The 14,499-nt window shown below is 44.5% G+C and overlaps 1 protein-coding gene and 1 pseudogene across 1 annotated transcript in view; both read left to right on the top strand.

Annotated features, from left to right (window-relative positions):
* HS3ST6 (heparan sulfate-glucosamine 3-sulfotransferase 6) overlaps window positions 1-12,142 on the top strand; it is an 82,768-nt gene extending 70,626 nt beyond the window's left edge. Inside the window, exon 2 of the mRNA XM_061599675.1 lies at window positions 10,951-12,142. Within this exon, the coding sequence (XP_061455659.1) occupies window positions 10,951-11,569 (619 nt within the window). The 3' untranslated portion in view covers window positions 11,570-12,142. The remainder of the gene's footprint in view (window positions 1-10,950) is intronic.
* On the top strand, window positions 4,454-4,572 carry LOC133372167 (5S ribosomal RNA; annotated as a pseudogene).
* Window positions 12,143-14,499: the final 2,357 nt, after the last annotated feature.

Raw genomic sequence — 14,499 nt, 5'->3', positions numbered from 1 at the left:
TCGCACTTATTCAAATTTTGCGATGCAGTTTACTAACCAAACAATGTTTGCAAAACTGCATGTGTTAGGAGAAAATGAATATATGAGTGAAAACGACATGCAAAAATGGATTATATGATGAAGAATTGCTTGCAAAAACTATGTATGTTAGTCTGATTGCAAAATGTCTTTATGACATTTATTGTATTTATGACTGCTGGAGAATTTTCATGAGGAATCTTTTTAATCACCAGTTGCTGCAGAAATGCGGAGAACTGAATTTAAGATTGGAAAAATGGCAAATTGAGAGAACCGAAATTGACAGATCTTTCCATCCCTACCTGAGACTGGGTTACGGTAACGTGATCTGAGTGGGGCTGCCCTTGAGGCTGGTTTGGAAGGTGCAGCTGGTGCAAAATGCAGCCCCCAGCTCGCTCAGTGGGGCTTCCATCACACACACATATATGAAGCCTACACTGAAAGCATCAAATACGTTGCAGACAACTATGATTCCTCTACTCGTCATCATCATGAACTTTATTGCATACAGCCATAGGCCTTTGCAAAATACAGAGAGAGAGAAATTAAAGTAAAATAAAACATCCAAGTATAAATAAAACAACAGCAGAACTAGTTATACTCAATTTAAAAACTGACTATACTGCATAGTTCTTAATATGGCTCGCCCGCACCTTCTTGGCTGCCCGGGCAAAATTGGCGACTGGGATTGTTACTTGTTTAAATTCCTCTACTGATGACCACTTGGTGAAGGATTCAGCCAATCCCTATTTAACAACAGCACAAAAAAAATTTTTTTAAAATAAAATAAACCTGACTGGCACTTGGGAGGGGAAGAGCCATAGCTCACTGGTAGAGCATCTGCCTTGCATGCAGAAGGTCCCAGGTGCAATCCCCAATGGCATCTCCAGGTAGGGCTGGGAGAGACTCCCTGTCTGAAGAGCTGGAGAGCTGCTGCCAGTCAGTGTAGACAATACTGAGCTAGGTGGAGCTATGGTCCAATTCAGTATAAGGCAGCTTATTATGCCCACTTGGTAATAGCCCAGTTGCTGTCTGGGCAACCTAGTCCACAATGCTTCCCTCTGAGGAAGAACCCCTTTGTCAATGGCAAGTGGACAGGTGACCAGAAGGGAGGGAGTGCTTCTGCTTCTTTTTCAGCTGCAGGCAGGTGACAGGTGGGGGTGGGTGGGAGCCAGAGGGAGTCAGTGGCATGGATGTGGAATTCCCTCCCCTTAAATATTAGACAGGTGCCATCTCTGCAATCTTTTCGGCTCCTACTAAAGACCTTCCTCTTTCAACAAGCCTTTTAAGTAGAGACCTTATCCCAGTCTGTGCTGGAATTGCTTTTTAATACATTTTATATCTTTTTTAAAAAAGATGTTTTTATAGCTTTTTAAAAATGTTTTAAAAGATTTTTGTTTCAATATATTGTTTTTATGATGTTTTAAAGTGTTTTTAGTGCTTTTGTTTGCTGCCCTGGGCTCCTCCTGCGAGGGAGGGAGGGATATAAACAAACAAACAAGTAAATGTATGTGGCAGTGAGGCCAGTCTGTGAGTTGCACCAGCCCCAACCATATTTCTGTTGTAGAGCTCTGAATTCTTCAAGGGCTCTATCCTTCACCTTGAGTTCCATTTGACTCTGAGACTGAAGGCAGCTATGAACAGCTCATCAAGCAACAAAGTAGGTCTTAGCAGAATGCATAGAAGGGATAATTAATAAAGGAATTAGTACTCACCCTTGCTTTACGAGGATGTTTTTCATTTTTGTTTTTAGCTTCATGCTCTGTGCCACTGGCAGTCTCAAGACCAACCCTTGCTGGCCTCTTTAACAGCTAGCATTGATTAAGGACTTAACATGGAGTGATTTATCCATCCATCATTAAGACGGGTGCTCTATAGTTGGAAAGTGCCTGGCTGGGAGAGGGACCCTGAACAGTTGCATTTACAACTTGCATTTGGCTAAATGAAGAACAAAAGCCATTGGACACTCCGTAAATATTTATTGGCGTGACAATAAAGTGATGATTGGAGAGCCTTTTGGGGGAAGAGGAGAGAGGCTTGGCTGAGCTCAGATGCAATCCAGCCAAGGGGAAGCTTAGGAGAAAGTTTAAGAAGGCCTCTATATTTAAATGGGTCGTAATTGCTTTCACAGCACTAAGTGTTGAAATGAAACTACAGCAAGCCCTAATTTTAGCCAGAGAGCAAAAGGCTCCCTTGATGCCTTCCCCCTTTTGGGGTGATTTATTCTTGCAAACAGCATTGATGTCCCTGAGAGGTTCACTCTTGCTCTGAGCTTCTGGTGAGACAGCTCAGGTTATCTTTGTTAGCACAATGGCTGACAAAATCCATTTCCATGTGGTTGGGGCATCAAACCACAGTGGTAATGTATCCAAACCAGGCCCAGCCCTCCCGTTAGGCAGAGTGAGGCAGCTGCCACAGGTGGCTGATGGTGGCAGACTGAGGACAGAGTTGTGTGCAGTGCCTATCCTGTCCTACTCTTCCTTAAGCTAGCCTGTTGCGTTCAGGTGCAGTGGAGGGCCCTAGATGGATGGATTCAACTGCTGGTCCAGTAGCCTTTCGGTATATGGAAAGGGGGCATCTTGCTCTAATCCAAACACATACCCTCCAATTGTCCCTGTTTACTTGGGGAGGGGGCATGGTCCACATCCTGAGACCTCGAAACCCCTGTCCCTATTTCATCCTTGTTTTGCTGATGCTTGCAGAGAAGGCGGGTTGCCTTTTCAAAATGTTGCTGAGAACATGCATGCAATATTTTTTAATTTTATTTAAAAGCATTCATAAACCTCTTCATATTTCAAGAATCTCTTCAGCAGTGTACAACATCCAGATAAGAACAGTAGCCTTAAAACAAAGGTGCAACATGAAACCTGTCAGTAACATAGAAGGGTATGGAAACAAATAAACACAGGAATTTCAGGAAGTCTAACTGGTAATTCAGACTAGGAGTCTTTGTTTCAGCTTTTATCGTCATGGTTCCCCAGATGCCAAAATGTTGGGCGGGACAGATCCATTTTGATGTGAGTGCACATGCCATGCACGCTGCTTCCTTTCCATCCATCCCATCATGGCTAATCGAGATAGCAAGCATTGCTGAATGTCGCCTAGCGCAGCTCAGATCCATTTCTGATGGGTTGTATTCAACATTAGCCCTACTCAGAGTAGACCCATTTCTCCTCTTTTATGTTGCTAGAATTAGACCTTCTTTGTCTGTCTCCTCTGCAAAGGTGTTAGTTCAAGCTTTAGTTATTTCTTGCCTTGACCATTGTTATCTTCCTTGGAGTGGCCTTCCACGAACTCATACCAGTCCCTTGATTTCCATTCAACATTCCACTGCCAAGGTCATGGATTTAGCCAGGGGTGTAGTCATCCGGACGCCCGGGAGGTCTTAGACCCTCTACTTTTTTAGGAGCAGGGTCCAAGCAGGGTCCCTATATTTCCAGCACACTATGAGCAAACCAGCACAACAGGAGAGTGTGTTAACCACTGAGAAGAGTCATCTAACATCATTTCCTGCTGATTGGAGCCAATCAGAGTGAAAGGAGGTGAGTCAGCCATTGATAAGACTTTTCTCAGTAGCTAATAGTCTCCTCTTCATGCTGATTGGCTCCTAGGGCTGTCTGTTGTTGTGGGAGAAGGCATAACAATGATCACTTTCTCAACCCCCCCCAGCAAAAAAAGGGGGTAGAGGGGTGTGGCTGTGACTAGCATGAAGAGACCCTGCACTTCAGACTTTGCCACTACGCGACTGGATTTGGCCTGTCATTTTGACCACGTTGCTCCACTTTTGAAGTCCCTTCACGGGCTCCCTGTTTATTTCAGGGTTCGGTACAAACTTCTTGTTTTATCTTTCAAAGCTTTATGCAACCTGCCCCCTCCTTATCTCTCCGTTCTCAGTTTGCATTCCAGCCCTGCTCAGAATCTCCCCTCCTCAAGCTCTGGGCTTCTGACCCAGCCCAGGATTGTTTGCTCTTTAGCTCGACTTCATCCATTTTCTGTTGCTGCTTCATATCTCTGGGATCGTCTCCCAAAGCACTTGCGGACAGCTCCCTCCATTTCAGTGTTTGTTTAAAAACCTTCCTTTTTTCCAAAGCTCTTGGAATTTCAGCTTAGGGTTTTTTAAAAGAAATGTATTTTCTATAATTTGGATACCTAGAGTATGCGTATTTGAAGTCCTCAGTTTGCTCTCTATCGGTGTCCTCTCTCTACCTTGCTGTCCTCATTTCCTTTTATTTTATTTACATTCTATGCCTTTTGGGGCAGGGGCTTGTTTTTATTGTTTTATTTTAGGTACAATGCCATGTGTGTCTGATAGTAAATAATTAAAAATATACTTTGCGTCATTAATTTCAGTGGGTTTACTCTGAGTAGAATTTAGTTGGATCCAACCTGATATTCTTATAATTATAATAATTTTGTACAATGATATCTAGATAGATACTATGGCCATACTACCCTGAACATGCCCGATCTCGTCTGATCTCTGAAGCTAAGCAGGGTCAGGCCTGGTTAGTACTTGGATGGGAGACCGCCTAAGAATAGTGGGTGCCATCGGCTTAGAGGAAGGCAATGGTAAACCACCTCTGAATACCTCTTCCCATGAAAACCCTATGAATATACATTTAAAAAATTCATAGCATCGCTGTAAGTCGTCATCGACTTGAAGGCATTGTAACAACAACAAATCCAGATAGATAGATGCATTTCTATTTCAGTTTCTTTCAATTCTCATTTTTCAAATCTTTAAATTTTGGGTTTCCTACATTTTCACATGAGTTTTCAATTTTTTAAAGAAGGCCTCATGGAAATTTGTCAGGATTTTAGGGCACTTTTCTCCTGTAGATGCTTTTCCATGGGATGGAGATAAACATGGCTTCCCCCTGCTAATGTCTGCAAGTGGCTGTTGTCGGCAGAGTCAGCTACAGAGCCCAGTTGAAAAGCTGGCAGCCCTGAATGACAATGATGGTGATTAGGGGGGTAGGGCAGAACACGTCGGCTAAATATGAATATCTGCAAGAAGATTTTAGATTTTTCCAAACAGGAAAGCATTTCTGACACATTTCACATACATGCTAAGCTTGTTCCTTCTCTCCTCTGGGTCTTTCCTAATTTCTGACATCTGATTGTCATTAAAATAATTGACATGGAACTGAACTATCTGAGATGCCTTTTCTAGCGGGAGACTTGGCTTTGCTCCTTAAAGTCTTGGTGAAATGAGTTCATGGCCGTCCCCACCCCCACCCTCCTGAGAAATGTCCTGTGACCAAACCCCGGATCTGAAAACGCACAGCAGTAATGTTTGACATGTGGAACCCGTGGGCGTGGGATGTGGGGGGGGGGCAGGGAGGGAGGAAAGGAACAGGAGCGTGACTGAATTTTTTAAAGGATCCGAATGTGCATGGAGAATAGGATAATCAACGGATATTAGACTCAAGGGGAAGATGCCTGCTCGGCGTGCTTCTAGGCTGTGGCTGGCCAGAAAATGTGAATGTTTCTCGAAGTATATTAATGCAGTAAAACCTGCCTGTTGTTTGTTGCCTGCCCCAAAGCCTTCCCTCCCCCACCTTCAGCCATTGGCAGAGCTGCTGTAATGTCATGGTGTGTTCATGGATGTTGTGATCACTTTCTGTGTTGGTAGATCAGGCATGGGGAATCTCAGGCCCAGGGATTAAATGTGGCCCTCCAGGCCTCTTTGTCTGGCCCTCAGAACTCTTCCCAGGCCACACACCCTATCCTCAGGCCACGCCCCTCACCAGACCTGCTTCACACCCCAGGCGCTTTTCCCCAGGCAGGAATGGGCCCTTGAACACTGATCATGCTTGTTGCTTGTCTGGATGAACGACAGGGAAGATGTGTAAGCATGTGCAGAATCTAGCCTTCTGTGCAGAGGCAATGCTTATATTCATTGCTCCACCTACTTTTGCCTCTGGCCCCACCCACCACTGGCACATGGCCCTCAGAAGGTTGCCCAGAAGGAAACATGGCCCTCAGGCTAACAAAGGCACCCCGCCGCTGAAGGAGATGCTGGAGGTCAGAGAGGGGGAAAGCAAGTGCGGGGAACCTTTGTCCCTCCAGATGTTGCCGGACAACAACTCCCATCACCCCTGGCCATTAGCCGTGCTTGCAGGGGCTGATGGGAGTTCTGCAGCACCTGGAGGGCCAAAGGTTCTCTGCACCTGGGAGAGAGGAGTAAGAAGGGGACAAGAAGAAATTGTTCACGGGGGAGGACCCTGTGCAGGCAGTGGTGCCTGGTGCCCACTGGGACTGGTAGGGCCGAAGGCAGGGAGCCCAGCTGTAGGTGGCGCCAGAGCCAAGCACGGGCAGAGCCGACTCTTTCTCGCTTTGTCCTCCTCTTCCTCCTCTCCTGGTGAGCTCTACAAAGGAAACTCTGAGGCCGAGGAGGAGGCGGAAGCTGACAGGCATCTCCACTCCCTGGGCCGGCTGTAAGCAGTAGAGGCTGGTCCACTGGGGCTGGGGACGGAAGGGTCTGTCTGCTTTGCTTCTCCCCATTTCTCATGTTTCTAATCTTAAATCTGGTTTTCTTCTGCAACAATTTGTGATTTAAAAAAAAAAAGCTCTCATGAAAATTCTCCAGCATTTTAGTGCAAATTTCTCCTAATAAACACATTTTTGTATGCAGTTTTAATGAATGTACACATTTTTGCAAGCTATTTTTCCTAATATAATGCATTTTGAGATGTTATTTCCCTAACTGATACATTTTTGTAAACATTGTTTGGTTGGTAAACCACATTGCAAAATGCAGAATTTGCAGAGGATGGCTGCATTTCGGTTCTCTTATTGTTTTCAAAAGTGCACATTTGATAGATTTGGCTTGAAATGCAAACTGACGTAGATTTCTCCCCATCCCTAATTGGTGCCCCACCAACCTCCTTCTGTCCTCAGCCAGCCCCCACCTGCCTGCCTTCCTACTTACACCCAGTCCAATGGGTAGAAGTAACTGGTCACTTCCCTGTTGCTGTTCCCGGTTTAGTGCACTCCAGCCACAGAGGCGCCGACGTCTTGGGAATGCTTTTAAACAGATCTCATTTTCTGGGGACAAGGCTGGCAGATAAGTCATGAAGTGACAGCAGAACAAACTGGTATTTGGAGGCACCATACGATGAGAGAACAAAGGGTCCCTTTTTAAACCGGTGTCATGCCGGAAACCACAGCCAGCCAGCGAAAGCTGTCGGTGTTTGCTGTTTGCCCGTCTTAGAAGGGCAGTCTGATTTGGTCACTTAAGGACATCGCATTATATCATCTTCTCCCCCTCCTCTTTAAATAGTGCCAAGTTTGAAAGGTGAGATCCTCTCCGCATGTGTGAAGTGTTATCCTTGCAGCTCCCAATAGTATTATGCACTTCAAGGCGGTGGGTGGCAACCCAGAGAGCTGGTTTTCAAGTTTATCAACAATGCCTAACAGGTCATCCTGGCTTCTAGGCATGAACGTGGGTCTTGTTTTTGTGTGAGAGAGTTTGTTTTTTTAAGAGCCCTAGGTGGCAAGCCACACACGGACACAGATCAGTGTTGTACCTCAGCTCCAACTTCACAACATCAAAAGTTAACAAACACATAGCAAAGAGACTTGTAGTACTTGTTATGCTGCAAGAGACTTGCTCAGCTGGGAAAGGTTAATAGTTCCATAGCAGCAAGGCATGCTGTGGTAACTCTGAATTAGGCTACTGCAATGCAGTGCACTCTACCTGCAGGCAGGGATGAGGGGGAAATTTGATTCAGTTCGCATTAAAAGTGAGCCTACTTAATTCGGATTTTTCAAAACAATATGAGATCCGAAACACAGCCGTCCTTTGAAATTCACATGTCTTCAAATTTTGCAATGCAGTTTGCCAGCCAAGCAATGTTTATAAAAAATTGTTGTTGTTGTTGTTATTTGACTTATATCCCACCCTTCCTCCCAGTAGGAGCCCAGGGCGGCAAACAAAAGCACCAAAAACATTAAAACATCATAAAAACAAACTTTAAAACACATTAAAACAAAACATCTTCAAAAATGTAACTTAAAAAAGCTATCAAAACATCTTCTAAGAGTAAAAACATTTTGAAAAAGAAAGTTTAAGAACATATTAAAAAGCAATTCCAACACCGATGCAGACTGGGATAGGTCTCAACTTAAAAGGCTTGTTGAAAGAGGAACGTCTTCAATAGGCACCGAAAAGATAACAGAGATGGCGTGTATCACGTGGAAATGCACATAAAAATGAATACTTTAATGGAAACAACATACAAAAATGCATTATATTAGGCAAAATGCTTACAAAAGTATATACATGAGTAGAAACTGCATACCCTATTGTGTTTATTAGGAGAAAGTTGCAGTAAAATGCTGAATTTTTTTTTAAAAAAAATGCAAATAGCTGCAGAAATGTGGAGAACTGAATTTAAGATTGAAAAATGAGAAACAGAGAGAAGGTGATGTTGACAGATGTTAATCCCTGCATGTGGGGCTGCCCTTGAAGACAGTTCCAGTAGCTGCAGCCAGGTCAGAATGGAGAGGCCAAGTTATTGCCTATTGCTGCAAAGTGGAGCTTCTTTATCAGGTGAAACAAGCAAGGAATGTCAAGCGTAACCCAAAAACTGTTCCTAAAACGAATGGAATTTCTCTGAAGACAGAATTTTGTTGTTATGTGCCTTCAAGTTGATTTTGACTTATGGTGACCCTATGAATCTGCGTACTTCAGTAGCATCTGTTATAAACCACCCTGTTCAGATCTTGTAAGCTCAGGTCTGTGGCTTCCTTTATGGAATCAATCCATCTCTTGTTTGGCCTTCCTCTTTTTCTACTCCCTTCTGGTTTTCCAAGCATTATTGTCTTTTCTAGTGAATCATGTCTTCTCATGATGTGTCCAAAGTATGGTAACCTCAGTTTCATCATTTTAGCTTCTAGTGATAGTTCTGGTTTACTTTGTTCCAACACCCAATTATTTATCTTTTTGGGATCCATGGAATCTGCAAAGCTCTCCTCCACCACATTTCAAATTAGTTGATTTTTCTCTTATCCACTTATTTCACTGTCCAACTTTCACATCCATACATAGAGATCGGGAATACCATATTCTGAATGATCTTGACTTTAGTGTTCAGTGATACATCTTTGCATTTTGAGGACCTTTTCTAATTCTCTCATAGCTGACCACCCCAGTCCTACCCTTCTTCTAATTTCTTGACTATTGTCTCCATTGTGGTTAATGACTGTGCCAAGGTATTGACAAGTTCAGTGTCCTCATTGTCAACTTTAAAGTTACATAAATCCTCAGTTGTCTTCTTGACGTTCAGCTGTAGTCCTGCTTTTGTGCTTTCCTCTTTAACTTTCATCAGCATTCATTTCAAATCATTGCTGGTTTCTGCTAAGAGTATGGTATCATCAGCATATCTTAAATTATTGATATTTCGCCCTCCAATTTTCACACCTCCTTCATCTTGGTCCAATCCTGCTTTCCATATGATATGTTCTGCGTACAGATTAAACAAATAGCGTGATAAAATACACCCCTGTCTCACACCCTTTCCAATTGGGAACCAATTGGTTTCTCCATATTCTGTCCTTACAGTAGCCTCTTGTCCAGAGTATAGGTTGCGCATCAGGACAATCTGATGCTGTGGCACCCCCATTTCTTTTAAAGCATTCCATAGTTTTTCATGATCTACACAGTCAAAGGCTTTGCTGTAATCTGTAAAGCACAGGGTGATTTTCTTCTGAATTTCCTTGGTCCGTTCCATTACCCAAAGTATGTTCGCAATATGATCTCTGGTGCCTCTTCCCTTTCTAAATCCAGCTTGGACAGCTTGGAAGACAGAATGTATATCCCTTAAAGCAGGTTGGAGACCTGTGGCCATCCAGATATTGTTGGATATCCCATCATGTTCCCATCACCCCTGACTATTGGACATGCTGGAAGGAGCTGATAGGGGTCGGAGTCCAGCAACATTTGGAGGGCCACAGGTTTCCCATCCCTGCCTTAAGGTTACATCAGGGATAGCTGTTGTGGTGTCCTCCATATGTTGGTGGACTACAACTCCCATCATCCCTGACCATTAGCCATGCTGGCTGAGGCTGATGGGAGCTGTAGTCTAAAATGTCTGGAGGGCCCTCAGTTGGCTACCACAGAGCCACATGTTCTTAGGAGGGCCACAGATAAAAACACTGCGCTCACCTGCCTATGTGTTAGGATCCACTCTAAAGACCCTACAGTTAGGTTGGAGAGTACACAGAACGGGTGTGTGTGTGTTTGCACATTAAAGGAATTTAGCTCTGTGTGAAATAAGGCAGACTTTACCCCACAAAGTCTCAAAGACCTTGCTTTTTACTGTTGCATTTAGTGGCCAGTAGTCTGTGGATGTGCCCTGGATTTTGGTAGGGTCATTTCCAGAGGTTGGAAAAGTCACATTTTTGAACTACAACTCCCATCAGCCCAATCCAGTGGCCATGTTATAGTTCAAAAAAGTAACTTTTCCAAACTCTGGTCATTTCAAACTGCCTACTGTGAGTTAGTACTGTTTTTAGTAGTGTTTTGGGCTGTTTTAAGAACATAAGAAGAGCCTGCTGGATCAGGACAATGCCCCCCCTCAGTCCAGCATCCTGTGCTCACAGGGAGTTCCACAGAGCAGGGCCCGCCACACTAAAGGCTTGGTCCCAAGTGAAGGCCAACTGAACCGCAGAGGCATGGGGTACCACTAGAAGTGCCCCATCAGAGGATCCCAGTGATCAAGGTGGAGCATCAAGAATCAGGTGGACCTTAAGGTGCTTTAGACTCAGGTTGTTTAAAGCTTTGTGAATTGACAAAAATACTTTGAACTAATAGCAAATCGGCAACCAGTGCAGCTCTCTCAGCAGTGGAGCGACATGTTGCCAGTAATCTGCTCCTGGGAGTTCTTACCATTTCTTTTTCTTACCAGTGTCCTTTTATTTCCCCAGAAACCTGATGCCAAGGACCTTAGAGGGACAGATCACCATGGAGAAGACGCCAAGTTACTTTGTGACAAAGGAAGCCCCAAGGCGCATTTACAACATGTCCAGGGACACCAAGTTGATTGTGGTGGTACGCAACCCAGTAACGCGGGCCATCTCAGACTACACGCAAACTCTTTCCAAGAACCCCACCCTCCCCAGCTTCCAAGCGTTGGCCTTCAAGAACCTCAGCACGGGCCTCATCGACACCTCCTGGAGCGCTGTGAGGATTGGCATTTATGCAAAACACCTGGACAACTGGCTGCGGTATTTCCCCCTGTCCAAGTTCCTCTTTGTCAGTGGGGAAAGGCTAGTGAGCGATCCGGCTGGGGAAATGGGCCGTGTTCAAGACTTTCTAGGGCTCAAGCGCGTGGTGACAGACAAGCACTTCTACTTCAATGAAACTAAGGGCTTCCCTTGCTTGAAGAAGCCAGAAGGGAGCAGCCGGCCCCGGTGTTTGGGGAAATCCAAAGGCCGGTCGCACCCCAAAATTGACCAGCAGGTTATCCACCGCCTGCAGGAGTTCTACAGACCCTTTAACATGAAATTCTATCAGATGACAGGACAGGACTTTGGATGGGACTGACTGAGAGAGCACTTCATGCAAAAAGGGAAGGCTGAACTTGCTAAGGGGTGGAATGGGGGCAGCTGCCCCCCACCACAGACCTGCAAAGCCGACTCTCTTCCCAGCAGCCTGTCAAATGCTGCAGTGCCCCCTACAGTCGTAGGGCAGAGACGTCTGAGATGGGACTCCAGGGGCCGTCTCTTTTTCTTTATAATTTATATCACCTCTTGCCAGTAAGAGAGAAATGTGCGCTTACCGAGTAGAGAGAAAGTATTTAAGTTTTGTTTCTTAAACCAACATTGGCAAATGACAGCAAAAAGATCAAGTCCGGGAAATCCTAATCTGATGAAATATTCTGCTGAATAAACCTGGCTAATAGAGATGACACATGAACGTCTTTGAATGAGTGTGAGTGAGCGAGAGCACAGATCACAGGTGTGTCTAGAGACAAAGGACACAATCCGCTACGTTCATCTCCTGCACACGTCCATTGATTGTAATTGATGCATCCAGCTATGAGACTTAGGCCACATCTGCACCTTACATTTAAAGCACTATCATACCACTTTAACAGTCGTGGTTTCCCCCAAAGAATCCTGGGAACTGTAGTTTGTTAATGGTGCTAAGAGTTGTTAGGAGACCCCTATTCCTCTCACAGAGCTACAGTTCCCAGACTAGTTTAACAATCAATCCCACTTCTGAGGGAACTTTGGGAATTGTAGCTCTGTGAAAAGAATCGGTGGGGTCTCCTTACAACTCTCAGCACCCTGAACAAACTACAGTTCCCAGGATTCTTTGGGAGAAGCCATGACTGTTTAAAGAGGAATGAGACTGCTGTGAATGTAAGGTGCAAATGTGGTCTTAAAGAGAAGCTGAGCTATGACTTAAAATTAATCACCTTACTAGAATGAAGGGGAAAGAACAGAGAGAGAAAAGCAGTGGATTGGGTCCATGAGCCTGAGCATTCGCAGTTCATCCACTTGGGAAATAGTCAATGCCCTGCAAGCAATGTCTGAGAACCTTTTCTTGTCCTTAGAATGTTCTAATATGCAAAGCAGTGAGGCTGGCACATCCAGGCCCACTTGCCCCTGGCGATGAGTGGATGGCATGAGATGATCGACTGGTGTCACAACTGTGTAGGACACATGGTGGCTGGTGGCTCCATGTCAATGGGACAGTGGAATCCACTCCAGGTTTTAGTCCAAACTTTCGAGGAGCTTCCAAGTTGCTGGACTTGTTTGGGGAATGGGTTTCAGCACCTTGGACAGCTCCTTGAAAGTTCAGAGTAAAACCAGGAGCAGACTCCTACAGGCATGGAACCACTAGCCAGTGCAAAGTCACCCTGTGCACACATAGAATCTTCACATATAATAAGAAAGTGCTGGGTGAGAAAGATTCTGCCCTTCTGCAAGGACTGTATGGAGTGGTAGGTTCATAAAGGACTCAGTTATGATCTCTGAATGGCTTAGTGACCCTTCCTGAAGTATCCTTTAGGGCAATGGAAACAGAGTTGTATGTCATTCTGCATGGGGGTAGGAGCACCCAGAGTGTGATACTTCACTGCAGAATGCAGCTTCCTGAGTATCCCAGTTTTTTTTTAAAAAAAATTAAAAGGCAAGTTTCTAGCCCTTATGATAGTGAAGAGCTACTTGAAAATGTGTGGTTAATTGCCTTCTGAAAACTCAGAATCCAGAGGTGGGTGGAGAAGACGTTTTCCAGAGGTCAGTGGGAACAAGTGTCCTGCAGAGATTCTTGTTCTTCCCTATCACTAGCAAAATGATCATAGAATCACGATAGAATCATAGAGTTGGAAGGGGCCTATAAGGCCAGCCCCCTGCTCAGTGCAGGAATCCAAAGAAAAAATACGCAAAGCAAGGGTAATTTGCATAAGCCATGCAGGTTGCAACATCAGTTTTACTTGGTGCAGAAGTTTCATTATTCTTAGAGCAGTGGTTCCCAAACTTTTTGTCACACAGACCACTTGAAAATTGCTGAGAGTTTTCGTGGACCACTTCATGATGTTTCTGCCTGTTGGTAGCAATTGCAATGCCCTGCGGTAGGTGCTGCATGATTTTTAAGAGTATTATATTATTTCCTTTATTTCTTATATATTGTATTTCATGGAATTACAGTTTGAATGGAATAGAAGCAATGAAATATAATTCAAAATCAAGATGGATCTTTAGTGCAATGGATGTGCCATCTTCCGTCTTGAACCACAAATCACACTGCAGACCAGCTAAATCAGGGGTGCCCAAACTGCGGTCCATGAGCCACCAGTGGTCTGTGAACCTCACTCTGGTGGTCCACGACATGGCTACATTAAATATCCATAGTGATTTTAATTGTATTGTTATTCCTTCTTTTGTCTCTCATATAATATTTTATTGTATTGTGATACAATACAATTAAAAATTATACAGCATCTAGCACAGCGCATTACAATTGCTGCAACAAACAGAAAAATCCTTAAATGGTCCACAAGTAAGACCATCAGCAATTTTCACGTGGTCAATGGGAGGGAAAAGGTAGGGAACCACTCACCTCAATGAAGCTCACAGACCACTCGCAGGCCACAGTTTGAAAGCCCTGTTAGAGTATACACAGCCCTGAATATACAGAGTCACCTTCTCAACTTTGGCACGTACAAGGGCTCCAGGGTGTATAATTCCCTTTCCCTGCCATCAGAGTGAATGGAGAAATGCTTGTTCGTGCTGTGTTCCATTCACATATTAGAGCCCCAACCCAGAGGCCCTTAGTGGGGGCATTTTCATGCAAAGAGCCATGCATTACGGGTCTTCATTTCACTCTGACTTGCCTGGGGGGGGGGTTGCATCCAATGATAATATCCTAGAGCAAACCTTTTGGAGAAGAGGCAGGGATTCTGTGGGGTTTTGCAATAGATCTGGCAAGCGCTAACCCATTTTTTTAATGGATTCTCAGAAAGTTTC

This window comes from Rhineura floridana, chromosome 17 (assembly GCF_030035675.1).
Source record: "Rhineura floridana isolate rRhiFlo1 chromosome 17, rRhiFlo1.hap2, whole genome shotgun sequence".
NCBI classification, from domain to species: Eukaryota; Metazoa; Chordata; class Lepidosauria; order Squamata; family Rhineuridae; genus Rhineura; species Rhineura floridana.
The sequence above is the reverse complement of the archived record's forward strand: the minus strand, read 5'-3'. Positions and strand labels throughout refer to the sequence as shown.